The sequence below is a fragment of the Periplaneta americana genome, chromosome 6 (genome assembly GCF_040183065.1).
Source record: "Periplaneta americana isolate PAMFEO1 chromosome 6, P.americana_PAMFEO1_priV1, whole genome shotgun sequence".
In the NCBI taxonomy this organism is placed as follows: Eukaryota; Metazoa; Arthropoda; class Insecta; order Blattodea; family Blattidae; genus Periplaneta; species Periplaneta americana.
In genome coordinates this window covers 186,599,652-186,613,403 of record NC_091122.1, presented here as the reverse complement: position 1 = coordinate 186,613,403, position 13,752 = coordinate 186,599,652, and the positions used below count along the sequence as shown (strand labels likewise).

General features: G+C 40.6%; 1 protein-coding gene across 10 annotated transcripts in view; it reads left to right on the top strand.

Moving 5' to 3' along the window:
- Positions 1–13,377, top strand: part of bi (T-box transcription factor bifid) — a 389,284-nt gene extending 375,907 nt beyond the window's left edge. For 7 of the 10 annotated variants that reach the window (XM_069829734.1, XM_069829731.1, XM_069829732.1 and 4 more), the window contains 2 exons: positions 6,262–6,497; positions 9,594–13,377. In XM_069829734.1, coding sequence (XP_069685835.1) covers positions 6,262–6,497; positions 9,594–10,558 — 1,201 coding nt within the window. In that variant the 3' untranslated portion in view covers positions 10,559–13,377. The remainder of the gene's footprint in view (positions 1–6,261; positions 6,498–9,593) is intronic. The other 3 variants (XM_069829733.1, XM_069829738.1, XM_069829735.1) reach the window with 2 other exon arrangements.
- The last annotated feature ends 375 nt before the right edge of the window (positions 13,378–13,752 follow it).

Sequence of the window (13,752 nt, the reverse complement as noted above, 5' to 3'; positions counted from 1 at the left end):
CGCTGACTCACAACAGTAACGTCATGACACACTTTGAAATGAACACCCGGTAGTAGTGGTGAACTCCAAATTTTGTACACGTCTCTTTTTTTTCTAAAATTTTTTCTTCTAGAATTTGCCTTTCGTTTCCATAGCAACCCGTCTTCCCAGTCGCGTATTTACACGCTTCGTTCGTCATTTTTTGTTAGGTCTTTATTTTTTTTATCTATTTCATAATCGATTGGCTTTCTCGAAGACCATCAGAATTGCAGTACCCTATGATCTCATTCCTGTCTTAGGTGCAGCTGAAACTGTTTCTAATTCGTAACATCGGCGGCACAGCTCTGCGTGACATAAATTACATCGGCCCAGTTACGGTTGCTTTATTATTGCAGAAAGGTCATAACTCAGCACACGACGACTTCCCACTTGCAAGTGCTGATCCACGGTCCCAGCGGCGCCTTGTATGGAGCTGATCTATTGTATTGCACAAGATTTGACTAGCTGCACCGTGCAGGAAGCGCACCTCGTTCAACAGTGACGGATGTCATACAATATATGCGACGCTTTCACGAGCCAGGCGGAAGGTCACGTCTGCAGATCCTGTCTGTATTCCGTTATGAAATAGTACAATTCATCTTTTTTAAGTAGGTGTACGATTCACCCTTTTAATATCGTAAATGTTCCGTTTATAAAACATGCTGACAACATAGCATAAAGTACAATAATTAAGCACAGAAGTAAGAGAAAGTTAAATTTTATAAAGTAGGCCTATTGGAAAAATAGAGTCGTGAGTTGACTCAAATCTGATAGAAAAGAAATAAAATCTTCAGAATTAAAATATACAATAGATAAAACGAAAGTTGAAATGAATTGGAACAAAACGAAATACATTATATAGTACTGTACATTATGCAACGAGCCTATAATGGTAGTAATTAAGACGCGAGTATGTTTATGAAACGAGCGCAAGCAATTGGTGAAATGAATTTGCGGGAATGTGCTTTGTGAAAGCCTGGAAGATGACGGGGAATTGATGTTAATTTGTGTGTTGTTTTTTTCGACTGAGTTTGATATTGTCTAATCTCGCGCTAGTTGTATTTCGATTGCATATCCGAGAATAATCGATACTTGCGCTTTCATATTGCTACAATCGTATTTTCTGATTGGTGGAACACCTGAACTTTAATGAATAGGTGTACTTTAATGAGGTCCATTAAAGGGCTGCTACCAGGTGTATAATTACTACATTACGGCATGGTCGAGCATAAAATAATTTATGTCCGATTAATAATAATTGAGGTACATAAATTTAATACCATAAATATGGTAATTTACTAATTTACAAACGGAATGGGCAAAGATACATGTATAAAAACAGTTTTAAATTATCAAACAAGATAAAGATTTTTCTCTTTTCTTGCTGTTCTCACAGATTCCACTTTCTCCTTTCCTGTTGTTTTCTCATATATCCACGTTCTCTTTTCCTGCTGTTCTCGTGTTCTTTTTCTACTGTACTCAAGAAATCCACACCTTCTTCTACTGTATAACTCTCATGGATAGACATCCGTTGTATTTGCCAAATTTATGCACATCCGATTTTGTCCGTAAACAGAGCTATACCAGTATGGTAATATTATTCACACGTCTCTTTCGCGTCACACCACTCGCTGTAGCGAATGAATACAAATTAAAAGCTGTACCTCGGTGTATGAACTTTTTCTTTCTTTGTGCAATGTTTTTCCGTGGTTATAACTTATTGCGAATCTTACTAATTATGTTTGTGTAATAATTTCGTTTTCAATGAAACATTTTGTACTTTTATAGGGTCTATAGGAATTATTGTTGTAACAGTACTGAAATTTTGTACAACTGCCAGATCCTCGAAAACATGGGACATGACTCGACTGAAAAATGAATTGACACTGCAACCTGTCGATCGTTTATTTTTGTACGGAACTCGAGAATAATATTTCAATATTTGCCATGTAAAATTCTTGCTTAAATGACCTAAATGTAATCGGCATGTCAGCATTAGGCGAGTTTACTTTGTATCTGTTTGCTTGGAGACCTGCAGTTGCGTCTAATTAGCTTTAAGACAACATAATGCAAGGAACCATAAGGCATGTTTACATTCAATATGGCTAACATGTACTGCATAGTGAGCGTGTATGAGGAAGCTGCTTCTTGACATAGAAAATGTCTGCTGCATTTATTTTCCCAGCCACACCTCTTCAAAACTGGTAGTGGGTGTAGAGGGTGTTCAACTTGCAACTCTTATTTTTCTAAACAAAGAAATGTTTCACGAAAATGACTTGTGAATTTACATTTCTTAAAAAGGATGAATAGGTCTGTATATCTCAGAGGTCTTTGCTACAAGTAAATAGACTATTAATTCTACAATTGATTCCGTCTGAACTACCGTAGAAGCTGTGAAATAAACTGATAAATACAGCTACGGCCGAACGTCTACGGCTACTGTACTCTGTGAGTACGTGGACTTTTTGGCTACTGCGCGGCATTATTTTAAGAATTAACTTTTTATCTTCCTGTACTTTTTTTTAGTAGGTTATTTTACGGAGCTTTATCAACATCTTAGGTTATTTAACGTCTGAATGAGATGAAGGTGATAATGCCGGTGAAATGAGTCCGGGGTCCAGCACCGAAAGTTACCCAACATTTGCTCATATTGGGTTGAGGGAAAACCCCGGAAAAAACCTCAATCAGGTAACTTGCCCCGACCGGGAATCGAACCCGGGCCACCTGGTTTCACGGTCAGACGCGCTGACCGTTACTCCACAGGTGTGTACTCTTCCTGTATTCAATTCTCCTTCTGTAATTTGGGCTGTATCATTTAATTTAGTTTACTGGTCGATATGTTGTCACGATCAGTCCTCAAGACTCCCTGAAACGTTGTTTTCGTATCTATGATACTCTGTAAGAACCCAAAAGCTGGCACCAAGTGAATCCTCATTTCACTTCGGCTCCGTTGCTTGCCTCGCACCAGCACTGAAGTGCTGACTGCAGATTGCCAAGCGCCCTCTCCGAGCCGCTCTTGACTCCGGGCTCCTCTTCCGTCCTTCATTAGCTATGCACAATCGTGCTGAGAGGGTAAAAGAGGAAAGGAATTTTAATGATTACTAGAGGGTTGGGGTGCTTTATCACCTTCCCTAATTATAGGTGTGAAGATTGCTGGCCGACATCTCGCTGCTTCTAAACAGAGATGCTGGAGGACAATTCTTAAAGCTGCCCGCCTTGCAAGCAACTTGGAGAGTTTTCGTTTGCGAATAACAGCTGAATTTTATTTATATACATTGTATTAGTTATTTTATCTTAGGTGCCAAACATGCTACGTATTTTAATTTGCGGTACTGTTTGTTGTATTTGGTTTATGTAAGGTAACCAATTTCTGTACTACTAGTCTGTGATTTTGTTAAGATGGGACATCCAGCTTTGATCATTATAATTGGGAAAAATTAAATATTTTGTTCCCTCGGAAACCAGAAAATGTTTTGATGTGATATATGCACTACCTCTATTTTAAGAAACAATATTCATATATTAGAAACAATTTATAAACACCGATAATTAAAATTTCAAAATAGTACTTATGTAAAATGCAGTCGGAAGCAATTTCCAATTAATTTTCATATATTTTTTTTATGATTCCTTTTCCATTCATTCATTCACAGTGTTCTGCCCAAGGGTAGTTCTTTCACTGCAAACCCAGCATTTTCCAGTCTTTCCTATTTTCTGCCTTCCTCTTTGTCTCCTCATATGATCCATATATCTTAATGTGATACCTTCTTTCAATCTATTTTTTAAATCTAGGAAATGTACCAGAACATTTAAAAGACTGTCAATGCATAGCTTAAGACATATAGGATGTACATACAGAGTTATATGGCATTAACACTGATAGTCATTGTCCAGTAATGATCGGAAAATCACAGTTACGCTTTGAGCGCTAAGCATTTCAAACTTTCAATTGCTTCTCCTGCAAAATGTATTTCAAATGACATTGACATGTATTACAAAACTGACTCGTGTGTATTTTCTAGATATAAGATTAAAGAACAGATTCCACTGCATTTTTCATAGACGTCAATTAGAATATTTAATTACCGGTAACTATCCTATAAATTATTTTTAATATCTGACTATTGTTTCTTAAGAACAAGTAGTGAATATTTACCAAAATCTTAACTCAATATAGTTTCTGGTTACTTACTTAATTACTGGCTTTTAAGGAACCCGGAGGTTCATTGCCGCCCTCACATAAGCCCGCCATTGGTCCCTATCCTGAGCAAGATTAATCCAGTCTCTATCATCATATCCCACCTCCCTCAAATCCACTTTAATATTATCTTCCCATCTACGTCTCGGCCTCCCCAAAGGTCTTTTTCCCTTTGGCCTCCCAACTAACAATCTATAGTTCTGGATTCGCCCATACGTGTTACATGTCCTGCGCATCTCAAACGTCTGGATTTAATGTTCCTAATTATGTCAGGTGAAGGACACAATGCGTGCAGTTCTGTGTTGTGTAACTTTCTTCATTCTCCTGTAACTTCATCCCTCTTAGCCCCAAATATTTTCCTAAGCACCTTATTCTCAAACACCCTTAACCTATGTTCCTCTCTCAAAGTGAGAGTCCAAGTTTCACAGCCGTACAGAAGAACCGGTAATATAACTGTTTTATGAATTCTAACTTTCAGATTTTTTGACAGCAGACTGGATGACAAAAGGTTCTCAACCGAATAATAACAGGCATTTCCCATATTTATTCTGCGTTTAATTTCCTCCCGAGTGTCATTTATATTTGTTACTGTTGCTCAAAGATATTTGAATTTTTCCACCTCTTCGAAGGATAAATCTCCAACTTTTATAGTTCCATTTCGTACAATATTTTGGTCACGAGACATAATCATATACTTAGACCATTCGGGATTTACTTCCAATCCTATCGCTTACTTGCTTCAAGTAGAATTTCCGCGTTTACCCTGATCGTTTGTGGATTTTCTGCTAACATATTCACGTCACCCGCATAGACAAGCAGCTGATGTAACCCGTTCAATTCCAAACCCTCTGTGTTATCCTGAACTTTCCTAATGGCATTCTCTAGAGCAAAGTTAAAAAATAAAGATGAGAAAAAAAAATTATATTGCTCAAGTGCGAATGTTCCCTTAACTATGCGAGTGGTCGCGTTTGTGGCTCAGCGCCAGGATATCGGTCAGCCATTTAGATGTCTCGGGTTCGATCCTCCACCAGGTCATGATGGAATTTGTTGTGGATAAAGCTGATATTACAGAGAGATTTTATATAAATAGTCCCATTTCTCTCTTCTATTCCGCTAGCATACTCCATTTCCCCTCACCTCATCCATCCTCTGCATTACCTCAACATAAGATGTGTGAAGTCTTGGGAGTAGCTATATTTTCGGTTACTGATGAAGGTTTTAAGCGACTGAAGTTGATCGTGTATTCGTCTGGAGCGGAATGACCTGTCGCCCAGGCAACGTGTCGGATTTGCATAATCATCACACAATATACAGAGTGATTAAGTAAAATAGTGCAAAAATTAAGGAACTAAAGAATGCTCTTCCTATTATTAGTATTTAGTTTTTATTTATTTAACCTGGTAGAGATAAGGCCATCATGCCTTCTCTGTCCCTCTACCAGGGGATTACAACTACAATATTAAGAATAAAATTACAATTAATATTAAATTTACAATTACAATTACATTAAAAATTAAAGTACGACAAGATTACCTGATTAATGCAAGCTAGATAATTTTCATAGAAGTTAAGAACAAAGAATATTTTTGTATTTACTGAATTACAAATTAAACTTAGAAAAATAAAATTCTATAGTGATGAAATTACTATATATTGAGATATTTTGTAATAGATTAAGAGAACTATTTACAAGAAACCATGTCTGAACGAGTCTCAATTACTGACCAAGTGCCTAGTAAGTTTGCGTTTGAATTCAATTTTATTTCGACAGTTCCTGATGCTAGCAGGTAGCGAATTCCAGAGTCTTGGCAGGGCTATTGTGAAAGAGGATGAATATGAATGAGGAGGTGCGATGGGATGGTATTGTTATTATCGGTGACAATGAAGCAGTTTGACTTGATGGACTACGGAATGTTTTGTACTCATAGCCCATTTGTGTCTAATATACTAGACGAACACATGATGCTGTGCCAACATCGAACCCAGGACCGTGTATCCTTGGTCGCATTTAATTCGGAGAGTGAGACGGGTTGCATTTGTTACAGAAGACAGGCGCTCCTGGCCGCCCAGAGGCACCAGGACGAGCAGCGTCTGGCGGAGCACCACGGGGGCAGCAAGCACCCGAGGGGGCCCTCAGCTGTGCCCCCTGACACGCACCACCACCACCGGGCCGGGGAGGCCGACGACGAGAAGCTGCTGGACGTGGTGGGCACGTCGGACCTGCCCCTCCACCCGCACCTGCCGCACCACCTGGCGGCGCACCACCACCACCCCCACTCAGGTACAGCGGGCGCCATCGAGCTGGTCGACGCTTCTTTGATATGACGGAATACGAAACTTTAGTTTATCAAAAAGCCATCAAATAATATAAAATTACAATACATTTCGTCAGAGTTAAAACTATTTACATATAAATTAGTTAAAATTACATTGAATATATTCCTGAAGTGTGTAAAAGTTTTTGATTAAAAAACATATCTTTTAATTTGGTTATAAAAGCTCTACTATTATCAGTATTTATAATATCAAGTGGAATTGTATTAAAGTTTCACACTCACAACAAAATGGCTATCAAAAACCTTGGCTAATCTGCATTTAGGAACAGTTAGGTTATTTCTAGTCTCATATGAATGTAGCCTACCGTATTACTAGAATCACATACATGTAAATGTTCATATAGGCTACGAACATAATACTAGCAAAAACATATAATGAAGATAGACTTAGATCCAAATTCATTGAATAAGAGCTTACAGCCACCGGCGTGACTCAGTCGGTTAAGGCGCTTGCCTGCCGGTCTGAAGTTGCGTTCGGGCACGGGTTCGATCCCCGCTTGGGCTGATTACCTGGTTTGGTTTTTCCGAGGTTTTCCCCAACCGTAATGGTGATTGCAAGGTACTCTATGGCGAATCCTCGGCCTCATCTCTCCAAATATCATCTCGCTATCACGCATAGCTTCTTTGTGAAGAAGAAAAACATTTTGCACTCGAAGGAGCGGATCGGAGAAGTAGGCCTATTATTTAAGAGAGGAATACAGTCCTCATATACAGGGTGTTAAAAAGCATTCATTATTTTGAGAGGCGTAGTATTCATCAAAATAAGAAGTCTAATAAACATTTAGCCTTAGCACAACTTATAGTCCGGATCAGCTTACTTTATACTCTAAGGACGAAACTTAACCATTTTTCCCCATTCTATATATGCTAGTGGATTATTGTGATTTTCTAGTTTCAAGGCTAAATTTTCTTTTGCCAACTTCATTTCGAATTTCGGTACTGAGAAATACTACAACTGGTAGTGATTTTCTAACTGTTATGTTGGCAGCAATAACAGCCATTGTAGTAGTGCCATTTTATAAAATTAAAATTGTTCTAGATTTCTGAGCCGATTACTGGAAGCTAGTGAAATTTGAACATACTAATAATTAATTAATATCAGTATTAATATTAATACATAACAGTTGTTTTATGTGTTGCGTTGCGCTATGGTTACAATTCAAGATTATAGTGAGATAGGTGTAAATAATACATGCATTCGGGTGATTGACAGACATGCCATTTAACATTTTAATTAATTTCTTTCGTGTTCAGATTTTTATTACAATAATGCCAAAGAGATTAGATAGCAGGCAGTGACGCCTCGAATTAAGAAAACGTGTGCCATTCAGAGTACCCTTCAGGAATCTATAGTTCGTATGTAGGCTGTAATGAACTTAAGAAAGACGATAATGAAGAAGGAATTATGCGCAAAGAGACAGCAATTATAGCTAGAATAGCAAAATTATTAGCAGTAAGTAATCTTAAGCATACATTTCAAAGTGGCATTCGGTTTTCGGAGTTTGTACTAATCATTTTACGTGATCAAACAAAATACATTTTTAGGTTAGGTCTCGTGAATCGTAAACTATTTAGTCAAACCCTTGAATTTCATGTTTCCAGACAAATATATTTTAATATTAGATCATGTTAATCTACTAATTACCAACATAATGTACAAGAGGTTCAGAAGGAAAATATAGGCTTATGCTTATTCTTTCACAAATTATTGAACCATTTAGAAAACATCTCCCAACACAAAGATTACATGTGATAAATAAGGAAATAAACAAGACATTATTATTATTATTATTATTATTATTATTATTATTATTATTATTATTATTATTATTATTATTATTATTATTAATACTATATCATTATTAATACTATATTATTATTATTATTATTATTATTATTATTATTATTATTATTATTATTATTATTGCGATTTTACCCTCTTTGGTGGTATCTGGTATTATTTTGAAGAGACGACCAAATTAGCCTGTTAGGAAATACTCTTACGTGATCCTCACTTTGTAATTAGGATATAAATTGTATATTAACAGTAAAGTTGTAGTTTACACTCCTGCCTTTAAATTGAACAGCACATTTTATTGCAACTTGTTCCTTCTCTTTATTATTTAATTATTTATAAGCAAATTCTCAAATTTAGTCAATTTTTCATTATATGTAATGTCACTAACCAGCTAGATAATGATTCTATGTTTAAGGTTTAAAATTAATATTAATACTGTTATATTTTGTATGCCTATCTGTCACTTGTGGTATTGTGGAAGAGAAGGCCTCATGGCCTTAACTCTGCAAGAATAAAAAAAAAAAATAAATAAAAGTAGGCTGTGATGATGTTTGGGGGTAATATGGGTTCCGATGCCGATCTAAGTTCTAAAGATTTGGGACTCCGGGCTCTAGGTTAAGATTCGTCAGTAGATGATGGGCTTTATCTGTAGGGCTCAGAAAGTTTGGTTCGTCTGTCCATCCTAGACCCAGCCCTCGGGAATTGATAAATCAATCAATCTATAGTCTGCGACAGTTAGGATCTCACCAGAGACATCTGGGAGACTGTAGTGAACACAGAACAACTATGAACAAGATGCGGCCGCTATTCTCCAATCAGCCACTGGGATCTAGTTAACGAAAGGAGCTAGCTCGCTGTGGCGAAGCCTTTTTAACTGGTTATTTTACGACGCTTTATCAATGCTATGGTTGTCTAGCGTCTAAGTGAGATGAAGATGATAATGCTAGTGAGATGAATCCAGGGTCCAGCGCAGAAAGTTACCCAACATTTGTTCTTATTGGGTTGAGGAAAAACCTTGGAAAAAACCTTAACCATGTATCTTGTCTCAAGCAGGATTTGAACCCTGGCTCGCACGTTTCGCGGTCAGACGTGCTAACCGTTACTCCACACCGGTGAGCTTTTCGTGTTTTTTACGCAGAGAGCAGCCACAGTCTTCCGTCTCTGTCGCTCTCGCTGCCGTTGAGGTTGTCTGTGTGCTTGTAGCGGCATGGGCGGGTGTCCCCAGGGGCGCCTGCGCTCTCAGCCTGGTTCTCTCTGTCCGCAGCCGCCGCGGCCGCCAGCTCCGACCCGCTGGGCGCGGAGGAGCCCTTGCGGCGCCGCCAGCAGGACGACAGCGAGCGGGACGCCAACAGCGACAACAGCAGCTGCTCCGAGAGCGTGGGGGCGGGCAGCACGGCCGCCGCCGCCGCCTTCAGGCCGTCCGCCGGCTCGCCGGCCCTCAAGGACGCGCTGAGCTCGACGGCGGGCCCCTCGGGGCAGCAGCACGACTACCCCTCGCCCAACATCTCGGTGGGGCCCCCCATCCACCCGCCGCCGCACCTGCTGCCCTACCTGTACCCCCACGGCCTATACCCCGGCGCCTCGGGGGGCCACCCGCTGCTGGCGCCCGGGCCACCGCTGTCGCTGTTCACGGGGGCCGCGGCGGGCCACGGGGGGCCCGGCATGAACCCCAGCCTGCTGTTCAACGCACAGCTGGCGCTGGCCGCGCAGCACCCGGCGCTCTTCGGCCACGCGGCGGCCTACACGGCGGCGGGGCTGGCGCACCCGCACCACCCGCACCACATCACGGCGTCCGGCTCGCCCGCGGGGCCGCTGCACCACCAGCTGAAGGCCGGGGCGCACCGCTTCACGCCTTACACCCTGCCCGTCGTCCCCCCGACGTCCAACTCCATAGGCGGCTCGCCTCTGGGCTCGGCGTTCGAGACGGTGACCCCGGGCTCGCTGCACAACAGCCTGCCGGGGGGCGGCAGCAGGAGCCTGAGCAGCAGCCCCACCCCCGCCGCCAAGCAGGCCGCCTCCCCGCCGCCCCCGCCCTTGTCGGGGTCGCCGCCGTCTGCGGGGGACGTGCAGAACCCCAGCACCCCCACGGGCGGCGGTTCCACCACCGCGAGTGAACTGAAGAGCATAGAGAAGATGGTGAACGGCTTGGAAGTGAAGCCCAGTGACCATGTGACACAGCCGACCAAGTGCAGTGACGACATCAAATGAGGAGAGTTGGAGGGGGGAGCCGTGCTCCTTGGACGATGAGGACCCGCACTCCCTCCTCTGCGCCGCAAACTGTGCCGCTCGCTGCTACGTCATCGCTGCCATTTAGGAAGTGCAAAACGAACTCCATGGTGAACAAACACAACTGAGCAATGTCTGTACATAAGTAATACAAATGAAATTTAAAAAATAAATAAAATATTATAAATTATGTATTATAGATTGAATTATGTGTAAGAGTACGCGCTGTTTGTTTTTTATTTATACCAAAGAGTATGTTTGTTTATAAGACACAGACTGTGTTTTGTTTCGTCAATCACTCATGTCGATCTCTGCTGACATGCTAGCCCATGTAAGTTAATGTGTATAGATCACTAATATAAGGTTCAGATGTAAAAATACTTCTGCAGCTAGAAATGGAACATACGACGCTTTGAGGTATGGTTCTGACAAAAGTACAAATTACAAGTTGCAATTACTTCTAAAGCGACTCTTTTTAACGCAATTCCCTTCATGGTATGTTTTACGAGTACTGATTGGCCCTTCTCATTAATTCGTATTCCGGCCTTTTCGTCTCTATCCCTTAACTTCAGCAAGTGATGATCCAGACCACAAACACGTTGGTTCACCTCATCAATTTGAATTACTGAATGCGGTCCTTTACTTTTCATTTTTCTTCACGGCTTAGTATTGTTCTCTGTGGCTCTTCTGAAAATTCGAAAATTTGATTCGGCCCTTTTTGTCTCATTTCGCTTCGCGTTATGGTTAACTTTAACAAGTAGGCCTAATCTGATTACTTTATAGGCTGAATATTTTGGCCCTTGACACTAATTGGAATCACGTTTTTTTTTCTTACTTTCTTTTGGGCCTACCAATTGATATTTAAAAGTACAATTCACAGCAAATAATGTTGTTTAATAATATGAATAAATTGTGTAAGGCCGAACCGTCTCTGAATCCATCGTTGGATCGTTCATGAATTTTGTCATTTGTTTGCGCCTTTCTGTCCAAGTAGAATTAGCGCCAGATTATGAAACGCAAGCATTTAACAGGCAAAGTAGTTTAATTCATAAAAATGAAGTGGAATTTATCAAATAAAAATTTGAAATTGGTAGAAATAGAACAATGTCCTTATTAATATAAGTTGAAACGTTTTTCTTTCAAATCACGTTGCTCTGTTTCAAGTTTATTTCGGCCGTGAGGGCGCGGACTCTGTTGCTCCCGGTTGTGTTGTGTTCCCAGGCCGGAACGCAACGCACGCGTTTTGCTCTTAGAACAAAAATAAGCCTGTTTTTCAAATTATCGGTCTAATTAGCTGGAGCATTAATTACGGCACAAACAGGAACATCGCACCTGCCTCCGCCAGCCTGCATGCCTCTCGGTAGAAATGACGAGCGACCGACAGGAACGTGATTCCGGTTTTTTTTTAAATTCCTGCCCTGAGCCTCTTGCTTCCCGTACAAATGCAACTTCGACAATCATTAACAGAGTCGAGAATAAATCTTCCGCGGCACTTCTTGACTGGACTCTGTGCAGTGCCCGTTAGAGGCGTTTCAGCTTTTAGAAGTCAACAATTTTGTTGCAACGAATTTAAGCCACGGAAGGGAGAGTCTTATTTTGAAAGACAACTTTAGCAGAGGGCAGTTGGAACGATACCTTAAACCAACACATTCGTAACTTGACGACCAACACCAAGATATCCTAGGCTATGAGTGAGACTGTTCCTGACAACTTGGTATCTTGGTAGACAAGTTAAGTAGAGCAGAGAGTGGGACGATTCTTTGTCAATCTTACTGTATTCACCGACGACAGTCTCTGTTCGTATAAATAGCAATGTACATGAAAACAAAACACACACACCGGTTTTTTTAGTCAACAATGGATTGAAATCCACTTTGCACTCAAGTATTGCTACTTGTAGAAAGATTGGGAAAACCACCGTTGTTCTTTTGTTTTAAGTCATTTTCTGGTTCATTGTGTCTAGTGACAGCCTTGTTTTTAACAAATGATATAAATTACAAAAATAAACAAATGAAGCATTGCCACAGTACGAAATTGTAACCGCTTTGTGATTCGCAAGACATGCTTGTCGGAGATTTGGTAAAAAAAAAAATAAAAGAACGAAATCTGCGGACATGGCCAACAAGTACAAATAACTTCCCTGATTAATTACGGAAGGATTCTAAATCATCAAGGATTGGAGTTCTTTCATTCAGCTGCGATCCAAATTCAAAGCCGTCATCTGACGCGAGAATTTTCGTGATGAGATAGATGCAATTGCTGAATCTCAGAATACGAGGAAATCATCGCTTATTTCTAGTATGGAGACGACAGTCACCTAAGAAACGCGTGCATGTAAATATTTGTTCGTTTTCTGCTGTGTACTCCATTATTGTGAGTGCACAGATAAGAAACACATTATTCATAACATAACGTTTGACTTCATTCATCGGCAATGTAGACGCAATGCAGTTTGCCCGCTCCACACCCTACAAGCTGTGCTCCAGAATCACAAAAACAAAACACATTCTAAAACTGAACAACACAATTTCGTACGGTTGCAATTGCCGCTGCTACAGACAGGAAATGAGTGAAAACAAAAGAATAAAGAGTTCTTTTGTAATTACTATCGAGATGTGTGGAAGAAATTAGAACTAACTTCCGTTGTGCTCATAATCTTGTTATGATTAAGGTGGTAACACTGTCAAGCTTGTTTCAGTTTGAAGTTTTAAAGAAAACAACTAGCAATAAAAGTATAAGAGGTGACATTTCTAGGCTAATACCAGTTCTTGTGAAATAAACGGTTGCGCTATCAGTATGAACTGTTGTTTGATTGTGCTCACCCTTATTCCCTCGACTCACACAGGCTGCTTGAACTCAATGTGACGTAGCTAATCAATTTGCTCTTATCTCTGTTGTCACACAGACCTCGGAGGCCGGGCGGAGAAACTCCCGTGCTGTGGGGTCGGCACGGTGCAACGGAGAGGGCGACGAAGTGCTGGTGTGTATGAGCTTGAGTGGTTTGCAATGGATACTGGACACAAAAAAGGCTGGAGTGCATTTTTTTAAATATCTCTCACAAAAAAGGTTTTATGTCCCAGAGGCATTTCCAATAGCAAAGGATTAAAATTTCACTGTAATTAGTACAGTTTGCAGCTCCCCTACAGACAAGCTACAAAAAAGATAACTGTTGAATA